This window comes from Temnothorax longispinosus, chromosome 10, assembly GCF_030848805.1.
Source record: "Temnothorax longispinosus isolate EJ_2023e chromosome 10, Tlon_JGU_v1, whole genome shotgun sequence".
NCBI classification, from domain to species: domain Eukaryota; kingdom Metazoa; phylum Arthropoda; class Insecta; order Hymenoptera; family Formicidae; genus Temnothorax; species Temnothorax longispinosus.
Genome location: NC_092367.1, coordinates 19,706,136 through 19,720,951, shown reverse-complemented (window position 1 = coordinate 19,720,951; position 14,816 = coordinate 19,706,136). Strand labels below are relative to the sequence as shown.

The following is a 14,816-nucleotide window of genomic DNA, read 5'->3' as shown; positions in this document are numbered from 1 at the left end:
ATATAGCAACGACTATATCTTACGGACAGAATTTTGTAAAAGGGAATCAAATTTAAAAGTCATATAATCGCGGGCAAATAGGGGACTAGAGGATGAATCAAAATTTAAATTAAAAAATATTTTTTTGAACTATTAATTAGAAAATGCGAAATGAAGGATGAAACTGGCTTGAATTGGAAATTATTGTAAATACTCGGTGATTATATCGTTCGTCGTTCTTTCAAGCATCGCGCGTGATAAGTTCATCACTGGTGAGCAAAAGCAACGCACGTGGCAATTACGAGCATATGTTGCACCTCCGCGCTTAATTACGGGATTGCGCTTAATTGCTAGCTCGAGAAGACGATTAATCCGATCGCTAGAATCACTCCTGTCCGTCCGACGTAACACGCGGAATTCGCTACTCGCAAAGTGCGTTCGATTTATTCCGATACGCGGTTTCGTTAGATCCCAATAAGAGTGAAGGGAGAGAAAATTTCACCCGCGTCCACCTCGAGGAGAACGAATTTATAACCGACCTGGATAGAAGACGTTGCGAGGCGGACTCTGTCAACGGCGCAATGAGTCACGACTCGGGCCGCGAGTCGCCTATCGGCCTCGCCTAGAGTTATAGCGGGCACTCGACTATATGATTCAGCTGGTAATTACGTACCGCGATGCGCGAACCGCGACTCCGAAATAGATTTTCCGGAACGCGGAGAAACGCACCGCGCTTTCGTTCAGCGGTGCATCTCGCGGAGGAGTATCCTTAAAAGATGTCGAGTAAAATAGATAGAGACAAGAAAGAGAATGTCAATGTTTTTTGTTAAACTTACGCATTTTTCATGTATACACGTTAATTCGCTTTAACTGTCTTCATTTGCATAATGCAACGCTGCATGTCACGCGTACTCGCCGACCGTTGACCAAGTCATTGTCGCTTGTAAGTTAGCGAGTGCTGACAATCACCGGTAATCATTCGCTGATGCAAGACACTCCAAACCGGCCGTAGTTGTCGCTGTAACGGGTGTCTACGAGGGCTCGCGCTTGACCTCTTATAGTTCATTCACGGCGAAGTCGGTTGCGCGATTTTCGAATAACGATGCGGAAGGCGACGATGCGAATTAACTCGCACTCTGTTTAGCATGTCACAATCCTTTAGTCGTGGTAGCGATAAATTAATTGAAATGCTTAGGATAATATATGAAAATATAAGAATAGTTTTTTGAAATTATTTTATTACAATTTTTGATCGGTTACGTAAGACAAAACAGATTAATAATTCTCATTGTTGATTATAAAAATGTATAATCAGGAAAGTTATTGTTTGGAGAACCTTTGATTGTCTTGGGTTGAGAGTCACGTTTTTCAATCTTGAATTTCGAAAGCTCGAAATTAGCACGGCACCATAAGAAGTGCCAAGAGAATCTACGGGGGTACAGAGTTTCAATATTTTATTCAAATATCCTGCCTTCAAATACTTTGATTCGTCTTGTCATTTCAGAGAATCTTTTAAAACTGTCGATTCATCGACCGCGCGATATCCGGCTCGCGTTTATCAAGGTAAAATTGAAAGTCATGAGAGACGAGCGAAAGGAGTATAGGAAGATGATTCGCCCGCCCTTCGTTTCGCATTCCACCCTGTGCATCGAGCGAGAGATATTCGGTATTCGTGAGTGGCACATCCGGCCGGAAGTAGTTATCGTTCGAAGATCGGGCAAAGTGTTTTTCCAAGCGTTCCGCTTCCCTTCGCGATATTATATGTCTCGTCGTCGCGCAACGTCGCCGTGCCTTCAGCCTTTCACCTCTTCTCCTGCGAGGGTCGTTAAGACCGGAGACTGACGTGTCCTCGTGGCCTTCGCTTTTTCGAGTCCTGTTTGTCGACCCGGTTGTCCAGCATGCGATGGCAGGAAACATAGAAGACTTGAGCGCAACGAGAGAGCTGAGATAAGTGCTGTTGAGATAAACGCATGTGTGCATTGAAGATATTCTCTGTTATTATAAGTGAAATTTTAAGTGTCAATTCGTAAAATTTATTATTAATCCGCAGAGATTCTTGTATTTTAATTATTTAAAGCTTATTATTATACGGTCATTAAATAATTTAGGAAGAAAACGTGCTATGAAAAAGAAACATATAAATATTTCACAAGTTTTGGGGCTTAATTAATAATTTCTATTTACTCTCAATACTTCAAAATTTCAAATAGTTCAAATACATTTTTTCACTCTTTACATTACTTACAACAAGTTTCTTATCGTATATCCACATTTCTCGTCAGAAACTTTCCTCAATTTGTTCGAGAATCATTTTGAGCGATTAAATTCATTTGGATTTCAAATGTAGATTTTTCATCTACATTTGCATATAGCTGTAAATCAAGTTAATTGCGAAAATCGGTAATTATGCACCGCGTTCTGTCGCTGGTTCCCACCGACAAAGAAATTCGTTCTCACGGAGGCGGCTCGTTCCCCTCGGCTTCCTTCGTTCCGTCGTCGGTGGCGAGACTTTTGACCCAGAACGAGGAGGAGCAGCCGAGAAGCGTCCCGAGCTCGGGCACGAGGAAGCGGTAAATATAACGTCGTTTCAGCGGCGCGTGAAGTGTCCGGAGCGAGCGGGTGCCATCGTACGCGACCAGAAATAGTGGCCGAGCTGTGTGCAGGTGCATTCTGCGAGCGATGCGCGATGCGTCTGTTTACGCGGCTCCGCTGCTCTCTCGCTTCGTCCTTATTGCCCTCGAATTACTGGCGCAATATTTTCTTGCGACAAGACCACGAGATGGGGTTGTTATGAACTGTTTATTACGAACTTGTGGTGTACAATCAAGTACATGTGTTGTGTAAAAGAGAGAGAAAGAGAGAGACAACTATTTTTAATCGAATAAACAGTTAGAAGATTAATTAGAGTAAAATTAATTAAAGTAAAATTTATATCAACTTAATGATAAAGTAATTGATATTGAATCATAGAAAGCATCATTAATCACATTTATTAATTAGAAATATAAATGATTAAATTGCACAAATGAAAAATTACAATGTCCGTAAAATGTTTATATATTGAATACTGCATTCACATATAATTATTTCCTCGTAGCTGTTATTGAACTAGTTTTCTGCAATTGGGTGCATTTCATGATCTGACCTTTTAAGTGTGAATGTGGATTGCGCATTTATTAAATTCGAACTAAATGGGAATCGAAATTGTTTAAGTATATGATTGAATCTGTATATTATTTCAATCGGAATAGAATGTAGAAATACCTCTCTCTGCTGGATTTAAAAGCTTTCCACCAATCTCTTTTAGAGATATTCTGTTCTCCGAAAAAAAGCTTTCGAGCCTATCTGTATAGCTCGACGCGCGTTATAATTTCCATAATTCGAACATTTTCGTGAAGTGCGCGATCGCAGGTATGCATTTCGCTTCGTCTGTCGATTCAATCGAGGGAGGCGAATGAAAAAAGAAGCTGCGATATGGATAAACGCGTAAAAGGAAGGGAATTGTGAGAGTACGAGAGAAGGATGGATATGCCATTCCCTTTATAGCGAAGAGTGAAAGCCGTAGGGCGTTTTTTAATGTTCCACGTTTTATCGCGCGATCCGCGCTCGCAAAGCGCTTCCACCCTCCAGAACGCGGATTCGCACGAAATGTGCATTAAGGGCGCATCCCTATACTGCCTTTCCCGGTTGATAAAACCGCGAATGTCACCCCCGCTGAGAGAGAAAATGTGGATTTTAATAAACGGAATGGAAGTGCTCGCTGAAGATCGTTGTTCCTCGCCGTTCGATGTCCCCCTCCGTTTAAAATCGAACGTAAATTCGAGAGTAAGTGATAGTAACATGGAGATCGATCGACTCGATGATTAACTTCTTTTACTCTTATCAAGAGGCCAATAAATCGCGAATATGATATTTAACGGTGAGTTAAATAAATCTATCCTCCATGTTTTGTAAGGAACATAACTAATGCACTAAAACTAGGTGCAGCAATTAGTAACCTATAGAAACGAAATTGAAGTTTTTTTCGATAATTCCGTTGCGTATTACAAAAGAATTCAATATCAGATTAATATTAAAAATGTAATATTTAACAAAGCAATCGCAAATCCAGTATCTTTTTATACGAATTTGCGGAGAAAAAGGACACTCGAGAATTAATCTGCAAAAGGAATAAGAACATATGCTTTCACGTTCGTCGTCGTAATCGTACCTGCATCAGGGGTCAAAGGTTTCGCGCTCGTATAAGCCGATTATTTCATTTTTCGCTACCAGCCGGATGAGATCTCGTCGCCGCCGAGGGGTAATCAGCCTTCTATGAAATATTTCGAGGCCGTTAAGATCGCGTCTCACGGGAATTCTATGGGATTTCAGTGCGCACCCCTGAATGCGCGAACCCTGCTTCAAAACCATTCGATGGCCATTCGACATTCCGGCTTACGGCTCGTTCATAAGTAAACGCGTACAAATGGACAGTGAGGACAAAATCCGATTTCAAAGCACGAGAATTTAATAATTCCCGAGGTTTTACACGGGTTGGCAAATTGCGTCGATATTTGCGACAGTTACTTATACCGCGGACGATTCTGTAATGAATCGATGCAATTTTCTTCATTAATATTTGATAATTAATTTTTTCGAATTATTTATGAAATAGTTTATTAATTGCCTGCAACAATTACGGACAATTCCTTAATGAACGGTTTTGATACTGTTCTGTAAAATATTATTTTCGTAATATTGTAAATTTAATATAATTTCCAGATTATATAAGATAATAAATTTTGATATTTATCGTGTTACTAACAGCTTTCCCGATATAGACCAGCTTGAACGAAATTTTATATAAACAGAGTATTAATTGGTATATAGAATCTACATTTAGATAGTAATCGGATAACATTATTCTTGGAAATATATGTATTTTACAAGAAGACTATCATCGATAACGCGGATAAATAGTTTTAATTGCATTCTCGATCTGAACTCATTGAAATATTTTCTCGCGTTCTCTCGCAAAGATATCACACACGATAACATAACTCATGTGTTGAAAATAATTACGTGTCCTTCCCAACGTTCTCGTTAGCGAACTGCACGACGAGCGAACTGCAGCGACATATTACGAGTCGACGTGCCGTGCTCTCTGGCGCGGAGAAGGAATATAATGTTACAACGCGAAGACGAAGGGATCCGACGCTCGCTAATGCACGTGCACATCCGATACCGGCTTCGTCCAAGGAATATTCGCATGGCGGGTATACCGTTACCGGCTGGCTGCACCTAGGCCTATCGCGGATTACGTTATGCGGAGCGCGCACAGGAAGAAGGAGCGCTACGATTCCTTCGGTAAATTGCGCGTTTACCCTGTCATCCGAGTCCTCTCGGTCGTCGAAAATTTACGGTTGATTCTTGCACCCTTAAAACCGAGTCGCAATAAAATAGTCCTTATTGCTACGTTTCCTGAAAATAATTATCACTTGGGTGACTGTTTAAGTTATCTTTATTCGTTGAATTATATTTTGTTATCTTGAATTCGAGAAGAGATTCCGAACTTGAGAAATATTTAATCGAAGATTTCTTTTCTGCCCCACTTCCCCTCCCCTCTCTCTATGATGCTTATCTTTTATTTAAAAATTAATTAAACTTTTCTTATTAAATTAAGTCTAGCTAAGAAAATTTTAATTTGTAATTTAATCTAGAATTTGCACCACAATATACGAACTAATTGTAAGTGAGCAACGTAAGCGGCTCATTTAGAATTATAGCCACTCTCAAATTGTGACATCAACCGGCTTTCGCAACGAAATACAACGACTACGATCTCGTCGTTACGCGACTAGCATTTTTATTGTGGCGGTGATTTTATTTTTCTGTTAACTCTCTTTCAAAGGCGCCCGCTCCTTCCGTCGTTTTTATCCCCGCTACAGAATGACAGACACGGCGAGCGCGAAATAACTCATTCTCGGCCGACGCGTTTCCTGACGTCGCAAGACGTTACGTCGCGATTTTTACGACACGTAAAAGCGACTCCCGGTCGACAAATTAGGTTTCTCGAGCAAGAGAGCGTCTCTCGTGCGACTATATACGACGACGACGACGACGACACAACAATAACGACGATGACGACGACGACGACGACGTTGACGAAGTGTTGGATTTCAATTCGCAATAATGCGTTAAGTTCCGAGATTGCCCGATTCCTCACTGTTTTTCAAAGCTATCTCCTCTTTTTTTTTCTCAGTACCTTTCTCAGTTACGACTTAACGACCTAGCAATTGAGCGAAGTTACACGAGAGCGAATGGCGCCGCTGAAAAAGAGGATAAACGGCGTAGCTATAAGTGCCGCTGCACGTTTCGCGCGAGGTTGCTTTTCAGATGCATTCGCGCGGCTTTTACCGCGAGAAGAAAGAACGAGCAACATTTGTAGAAGAGATTTGAAAAGCTCGGAATTCTCTCCCCGCAATTCATTACGATTGACGCACTACGATGACTAGGTTCCGTGTAAAAACAAGAACATTTTTTTCTCGCTACTATTACACGCCCCGCTGCATTGTGCCTTGATTCTACGTAAATTATATTTCTCAAGCGAACTTTAAATGCAATTAAATTTTGTAAATTAGTGTTGTAAAAAAATTATATATCATAGGAAAAATTTTTGTTTGCTCCGTTAATAAGATATGTGTTGGTGCTAAAAGAGCAGTCTAAAAGTAAAGGCGAGACGCGATTTATAGATATTGAAACCATCGCTTATTCGCTTGAGGCAATGGAGAGGAAAATGAATTGCCGGACTTCCACGATCCTCTTTGTTCAACCGGCTAGAGAGAAGCTTTCGTCGAACATCAACAAATCGGTAAATCACGGGCGAGCGTCGACTTTTAGCCAGCGTGCACCGGGTGCAACGATCATCGGCAAGCGCGGTCCAGAGTGACTGCACGCAGAAATACTAAGGCGCGTGATTCTAAGTGTTCCATAATAGACTTTTCGGAAACAGGCGATTTTAGAATTTTAGCGAGGGTGATTCACTCACCCTTCATTCCGCGTAAGAATGCGAGGAAGAGGGTCAGCGAGATTTTGTTGCGTTTCCATACGGACGCAGCTGTCGCGCGACGGGTATGCGTGATGTGTGTCTTGCACAAACGATGTGTATATCGGGTGTTCAATTGAAGCGAATTTATTAACTCTCCTCCGTCTCATTTAAGCTTGATTACAAAATACGCCTCTTTCAAATAAATTGTCATTGCTGTGCAATAAGCTCGAGATTTGCAGCATAATTATACGTGAAAGATTAGGAAAAGATTTTTCAATTGTTCAAACGTGAACGATACAATCCCTGATTTATGAGAGTTTGCCTTTATTTTAACTTTAACTTAAAATATGTTTATCTATTAAAACCTTTATTTTAACTTAAACTTAAAATGTTTACCTATTAAAATTGACTCGACATTAGAAACGACTACGTTAGACATTCGTCGACATTCAACACCGGGTATCGAGAACGTCTTCTCACGCATACAGAGCAATAGGACTTCCTGGTTCTCAGAGCAATATGTGCACGCATTCGCGGACGAGCGTGAACACGCACGCATATATTCACGCCCGCGCATCCTCGTCGTTTCGAGCGCACGCCATGGAAAATCAAAGTCACCCGTGCTAGATATTTCATCGCCGACGTCTGAGCGGCTGCCAAGAGCTCCAAATGCAGCGGTCTGAGAGGATTTGCGAACGGAAGCGAGCGACCGGGGAGGAACAAAAAAACCATGTCGAGCGGATCCGCGTAAGCGGCGAGGCTGCGCGCGGCGACGCTTTGCGATCTATCGTCACAATCGGCAATTATCGTTACTTAAGTAATCCCTGCAAAGAACACGACACAGCTGAAATTGCTCTGAAAGTATAAAGATGTTAACACAAAATCCGAATAATGTCGAACCGCTTTAGCAATATTGATCTGCGGTGAAACATTATTAATGATTTATACGTAATTATTATTTTATATGAGTTGAATAATCTTTTCTCAACGTATTCCTGTTCCCGGAAATATAATGTACAATGAGATAAAGAATCAACTTGATTTCGAATAAAACTTACGAATGTGAGAATTTTGTCTCTATTGAGCTCATATATCTCGTAATCATTTCATTGCAATGTTCTCACGCATAACGATACATTTTCCACGGAACATAAAACTCCTAATTTTATTCTTACCTAATTTCATTCCACAGTCACCGCGCGTTCGTTATATATTTATCCTGTCAAATCATTATTCCATCGAACTCCGCGGTTGTGAATTATTCGCCCGACTTGTTAGCTCACGTCGAGGGTGCCAGAATCAACGTCGATATCCGGTCGATGGGCGGATGAAATATGAATATTGAAGTCGCAATGCACGCGTGAGCGAGGTACTGAGGTACATTATACGGAGAATCACGGCTCTTGCGCAACGCCACATTCCCCGGTCTTCGAACTTTTCATCTCGTGTGACACTCCCCGCTGCGAGAGCCGTGATTTCTCGTATTCGCGCGCGAAAGCGCATCTCGAACGAAAACCCCCTCGTTCGTATGAGATTTATGTGCGCGTGCCTAACGGACCTCTCTAATCGTTTATCAGCTGCCACGCGCGAATGTTAAATCGAGGCTCGTTCGGTTTCAATCGAGCAGGCGTGATTACGTTGTAAATCGAAATGGAAAGTGTGTAAAGAATATGAATAGTGTTTCTCTCTAGATGAGAAAGTGAAGGTTTTTGATCGATAAATATGAATTAACTAATTGTTTTTACAATTATGAATTGTGCTAGAAATAAGAATGCATATTCTAAATGTAACATGTAGTTTCAAACTTTTCCGTCTTACTTAAATTATATATAGTTTATATCTGTTATAATTAATTTATACATTATATTTAACTATCTTGAGGATTACTAGTATTCTGGAGTTGCATTCAATTTTTATTTATGAATCATAGGTCGCGTTTATCAAATCTTGTCACGAAATAGCGAGATTTAATAGATCTTCCATCGCGAAATAAATAAATTGACGAATCTTCAGAGAACGTTGAACTCTGATGGTGGACATAAAAGAGCTGTATCGACCGATCCATTAATTAACCATTGGCTTCCGAATACTAATTTAACTAATAATTCCGTCTATGTTTCAGGGCTTCCAGCGGCCGCGGACCCGATTCACCCCTCAGCTCGGATCTGGCACTTGACAAGCCTCGCCCCATACCATCCCCCAGGTAAATTCATCGATACTTCAGCACAATTACGCAATACGCTGATTAGTATAAGAAATAAGCATTATAAAAACTGTGAAAACAAAATCAACAAGAACATATTTTCAGTGTTAACATATCTTCTTCAACATTTCAATTACATATTTATCATATTATTTCAAATAATTCTTTTTCTTTCTTTTTCAATCGCCACCGTTATATAAAAGTAAATTTTTACGTTTGTGTGTGTATCCGTGCCCGTCAAAGGTATCACATTTAATCCGATACGATAAATGAATGTTTTCTCTCTTTCTCTCAAACTTGAAAGTTTTGCTTTTAAAGTAGCAATGGACTTCATTGATCCTACATTTTTTGTCGCCTCTCAACGAAAGTGGTACAGAAAAGAGAGAGAGAGAGAGAGAGAGAGAGAGTCGGGCATTTGCATATACGCATTTGCATACGCGTCGCGCAAAGAGACTTAAGGCTAGATGGATTTAAGCTTGAGAATAATCGTCGAAAGTGGAACGGTTCCTGCTCTGTAATCCTATCGTCGACCGCGCGACGCCGCTCCTCGGTGAGATTATTGACATTGATACGCAAATGCATCTGTCCGCGCAATATCGGTCACCCGCGTCTGCATTCGAGTATCAGATGTTGCCATACTGCAAAGAGAATTGCCAAGCAAATCGCCTTTGTCATAGCACTTATAAAGTCACTCTTTTCTGCTTGCACAACGCTAGAATGCACACTCGTCGATCCGGCATTGCCTATTCGCGCAAATTAATTGTGAAATTGAATTAGATAATGGAATGATAATATGATATAAACCATCCTGTTTATACGAAGTTATAAGAAGTTAAGAGACAAGTAGCGAATATTTGTTGTAGTACAATAATAAGAATAATATATTTTGATAGCGTAACATAGAAAATAATATTATTCAAAGTAAAAGACATATATAGAAAACACATAACGTAGATTTAATAATAGAATTAGTTAGAAAATTATATTATTTAAAGTGAGAGATATATTGGATATCGAAAATGCACGACATAGATTTAATAATGAACTTTTAATAATCAGATTTTAAGATTAAAATTTCAAATTACGCAGCCAACCAATATTTAATCGAACAATAACGTTTGATATTTTTCAAGTATTTTGTATTTTACATGAAAGGGAAAATTAAATATTATAATAATTAGGTACATGTTATTATTAGAAGCTCATTGATTTTCCGGCATAAGGCACCATCTACCGTCGAAGCGTTCTCCAGCGAGTTTTTACCCTCTGTTGCAGACAAATCCACCCCCTGTACGGGGAGAAAGCCGGCCTTTTGGGTTACTGCGACACGGTCGGTAACACGGAGAATTTTCCACCAGCCCCCAACATCGTTGTCGAGGGTGGCAGAATCGAATTCGTGCGCCCCTCGCAAGATGGCACAACGACACCCCGAAGAAACACCATGTCCAGAGCTTCGCAGACCTTCAACGAACAGCAGGAGAAGTCCGATCCCGCCAAGGTTTGATACATTGATTAGATTGCACATTTTGCTGCTTTATTGTTTTAATGTTTCGACAAAAAAGAAAGTCTTGAAACAATTGCGATAAAATGTAACGAATAATCTACGGCGATAATTCTTATATTATCTCTACAAAATTATTCTCTGTATCGTCTAAGTCTAAATTATCCATTATTTTGGTGCTTTTACTTTTAATATTCTCGTAAATTGTTGATTATCTTTATAAGACTTAATTATGTCTCTCTCGAGTGATCGAAGGTTCCTCGAGAGCAAGAGGCAGAAACTTTTAAGCCCTAATCACGAGCGTCGGGTCGAGCCGTAACAAGATTTGTCGGCGGCGATTTCTGTGTCCTGACAAATCAAATCTGTCCGACTCTTTGCGTCGGCTTTCTCTCTCTCTTGAAATACCCTCCTCACGTTCGCGTTCGATCTCGTGTCGTTCAACGCTCCGGTCACCAGTCGCGGACTCGCGGCTAACCCTTTACACCCTTCATGTTGTATTCATTCGACGTAATTGATTTCCTCGACAGACGGGGGTGACGTAGAATCTCCATAGTAAATTGGATCGCATCTTCTCTCTCTCTCTCTCTCTCTCTCTCTCTCTCTCTCTCTCTCTCCCTCTCTCTCTTTCTTTCTCTCTCTCTCTTTCTCTCTCGTTCGTCGTTAGGACATGAAAGAGAGGAGGATATTCGCTGTACGCGCCAATACGGCGATTACTTCGAAATTAACGATGTTTCGCGTGCTGCGTAACGTCGACAACGACGAGGACGACGACGGTAGACCTAACGAATTAATGAAATTCATTTAACCCTCCTCTCACGCGCGCACAGTGACTTTATAAGGCACGACAGATATTAAACTCTTTTAACGTCACGTGCAATCGCATTTGCATGCGTTTAATCGAGGCTTTTCCTTTTCTTTCTTCTTCTCAACAATGACAATAAGATTGTTTAAGCTATGAGAATCTTTTCGTGTTATTGAGTTCGAAGTGATCAATAGAACTTTTGCCGGATAAAGTTTGCTAGCATAAAAAGTGACAGGTATAAAGTACCCTTATTTCTTCCTTTATTAAATGTTTTTCGTCATATACGATATAACGATGAAAAGTAATTTGCGCGCAGAAATTTAAACGGTTTCGAGTCCATGAAATAAATTTTATTTGTGGATACATTAAACAATCTTCACGCACAGTTAACTTACCGTTATTGCATATAGAACTTCGCGTTCCGGTTCAATCGCCACGAAATACAATTTGCGTTTGAAACGCAATGTGCTTCCCTGAAAAATTGCTGAATGTAACAATTTTTATTTGTGATTTAATTTGCTCGATTTTGATTACCTCCTGACTGAAGCTTTTGACCAGAAATATTATCTCGCAAATTATCAGACACGAGACCCGAGACTCACCTTGATTGAGATTGATTTAAATTAAATGTTTAACAATTTTCCGGGGTGTACATATTCTACATTAACGTGAAATTTGGAATAGTTTAATAGTATTTATTGGAAAAAATCTTACGCTTTTTACCCTTTTATTTGCATTAATCTTATAAAGTATTTTACACATTTCGCGATAACGTAAGATAAGCTCCGAGAAAATTCCTCAGATTAATGATCTTTTCGGATCCACCTTTGGTTAGTGACATAGCAGCTTTTCTTTTGAAACTTGAAACATTTTTTTTCGAATAAGAACATTTAATTATATAGACATCATTCCATGAATTACGATTCAGAGGCTAAATGATGGAAAGATCTGTACACGAAATTCGATGACTTATATATCTCTTTACAAATATCTCTTTCAGTAGATCTACAAGATCACGTTGCCTCGCGATCGGAGCGATGCAGATGTATTCAACGTCCGATTAATGTGTCGAGATAGCCCTATATTATCTGCGTTTTCATTCCGCACGCCCGACATTAATTATTGCGTTAAACGTCATGTGTCCGCAGAACTCGTTACGTCAATTTTATCGTACGACTTATTAACGAAGCGGCGTAACGTTTTCCGACAGGCGCACAAAAGTGCGCGCGTTATTCATTCGGACAGCCGTGGAAGGTTTCCGACAATGCCGGCGGCCTTGAATGAGAGCTCGCCGAAAGAAGTTGTAGGAGCTATCAGTTATTGTGTCCGTTCCGCGTTTTCGACGATGAGCGGAGAGTTTTGGCTCGGCAACTTTTCCCATCCGACTACATCGATCTCCCCGCGAACTCTTTCGACTCTTCGGGGATCGATTTCGTTAAATTATCCGTAATTGGATTACCTGGAACGTGTTTTTGTTACAGATAAAGAAAGCAGTTAATACGTTAAAAATCACAAAGGTTTAATTTGAAAATTTTATGGTACGGTTATAATTCGAATTCTAATTTTAATTTGTGGTCGCTAGTCTCGTCACTGTTTGTTAAAGATACGATTAATTACGCTTTCACTGTTTGATCAAGATCGACACATTGACCTTCTTGACGGCGCAGAAAGATTAATTGGATTGGAAGAGTGGCGCCCGCCCTCAAAATTCGACAACTCGATTATGCAAATTTACGCGAGCAGCGTCGTCGACGCGGTTTCAAATTGGATCTCGGCTACGGGGATTTACGACACCTCGCTACTTTTGCCGAGATAATATTTTCGTCGTGGACAAAAATATTAACTTTCAATTTGCATCATAATACCGTTCGAAACAGGTTCGAATAATGAGCGGGACACCCGGTGAAAGGGTAAAAGTCGAAAAGTCGCGGCTTCGTCCGTGCGCGCGGCTCAACACGCGGGAGGTTCGCGTAGTCAGGTTAATATGCTAATTACTGCATTCAAACAGCGGAACTAATTGAATTAAGCGATGCAAAAAGTTTCCGCCTCAAAATTAGCATGAATTAGAGGAGCCGCGCTAGCTTACCGTCTTATCACGGTGGACAGCCATTCAGAGCGCGTACTGTCGACTCGCTCGGAAGCCATTTCACCGTAAAAATAATCATCTCCCTTTGCCATTCGAGAGCGACAGGAAGTGTTTCCGCACAGTTTCTATACATTATTCCACGAACCCTGGCATCTCTTGCGAGCGAAGTTTCAAACTGGAATTCCATTAAAAATTCCTTTCAGTATTAATTTAGTAATCAGGACGGTAAGTTGTCTGCTAAAAATTTATTTTATAGTCTTTCAATTTCGTTTTTCTCCCGTATGCTTTTCTCCATCGTCGAATATACTCGAGAATCTCTCACGACTTGACGAGAGATTCGACGACGACAAGTCTCGCCGATATGACATGCGTGACAAGCACCACGTCGAAGAAGATGGAAAAACGTGTCTCTCCCCTGTACCTATATTACCTTGGCACATTGTATGCGCGAGATCGGCGGGAAAAAGCCGCCTAGATGCCTGTATTCGGTGAAAACGATGGCGGGATTGGCAGGCCGGATCGACTCGACGCGGCGTCCCGTGAAACGAGAGGGATACACCGCGGCGATACGCGCGTCGTGTCAGGACACGCGTACGTTCTCTCCCTTCTGAAAACGCGCGGTTTTCCGTCGTGACGGACAGTCCCATATTGTATCCACCGCGGACGCGCGCTTTGAACGACAGCGACAATAGTAGTAGGCGTTGCCGGTTGCCGATACGCGAGAGCCGGCTCGTTTCGAGCCGACGAACGTGCCGAATAAAGGCCGGAATTTCGGCTGACGAGCACCGTCCGTGACTACTTCGCAGGGCCGCAACTGTCGTACGTCGAGACCACGCAGAAAATCCGATATTCGTGCTCCCTTTCCTCCGTGTTTTTTTTTCCCCCGAAAGGAACTGAAGACAGAGAAGAAAGGAATTTTTTAATTAAAATTTTATTTAAATATTGATTTAAATATTGCAATTATTATATAGATGCCTTGCAAAAAGGGGATACAAAACTTGGAATAGGATCGAGATTTTTGTCCCTTGCGAACAAAAGATAAGAAAAGAAATGCGAAAATACGTTCACGAATCAAAAGAAAGTAATACTGTGCTCATTACGTTTAAGGTATATGGTACAGTTATTTTATTTTACGATTTACAGTTTTTCTACTCGCTCCAACGAGTAAAGCCGGGAACACAATACAAAGGTATAGGCAATAGGAATAGGGAATAGGAA

General features: G+C 40.8%; 1 protein-coding gene across 3 annotated transcripts in view; it reads left to right on the top strand.

The window, feature by feature from the left end:
* Positions 1-14,816, top strand: part of LOC139820734 (uncharacterized) — a 193,473-nt gene that overhangs the window by 73,754 nt on the left and 104,903 nt on the right. For all 3 annotated transcript variants that reach the window (XM_071791205.1, XM_071791208.1, XM_071791207.1), the window contains exons 3-4: positions 9,129-9,209; positions 10,485-10,707. In XM_071791205.1, coding sequence (XP_071647306.1) covers positions 9,129-9,209; positions 10,485-10,707 — 304 coding nt within the window. The remainder of the gene's footprint in view (positions 1-9,128; positions 9,210-10,484; positions 10,708-14,816) is intronic.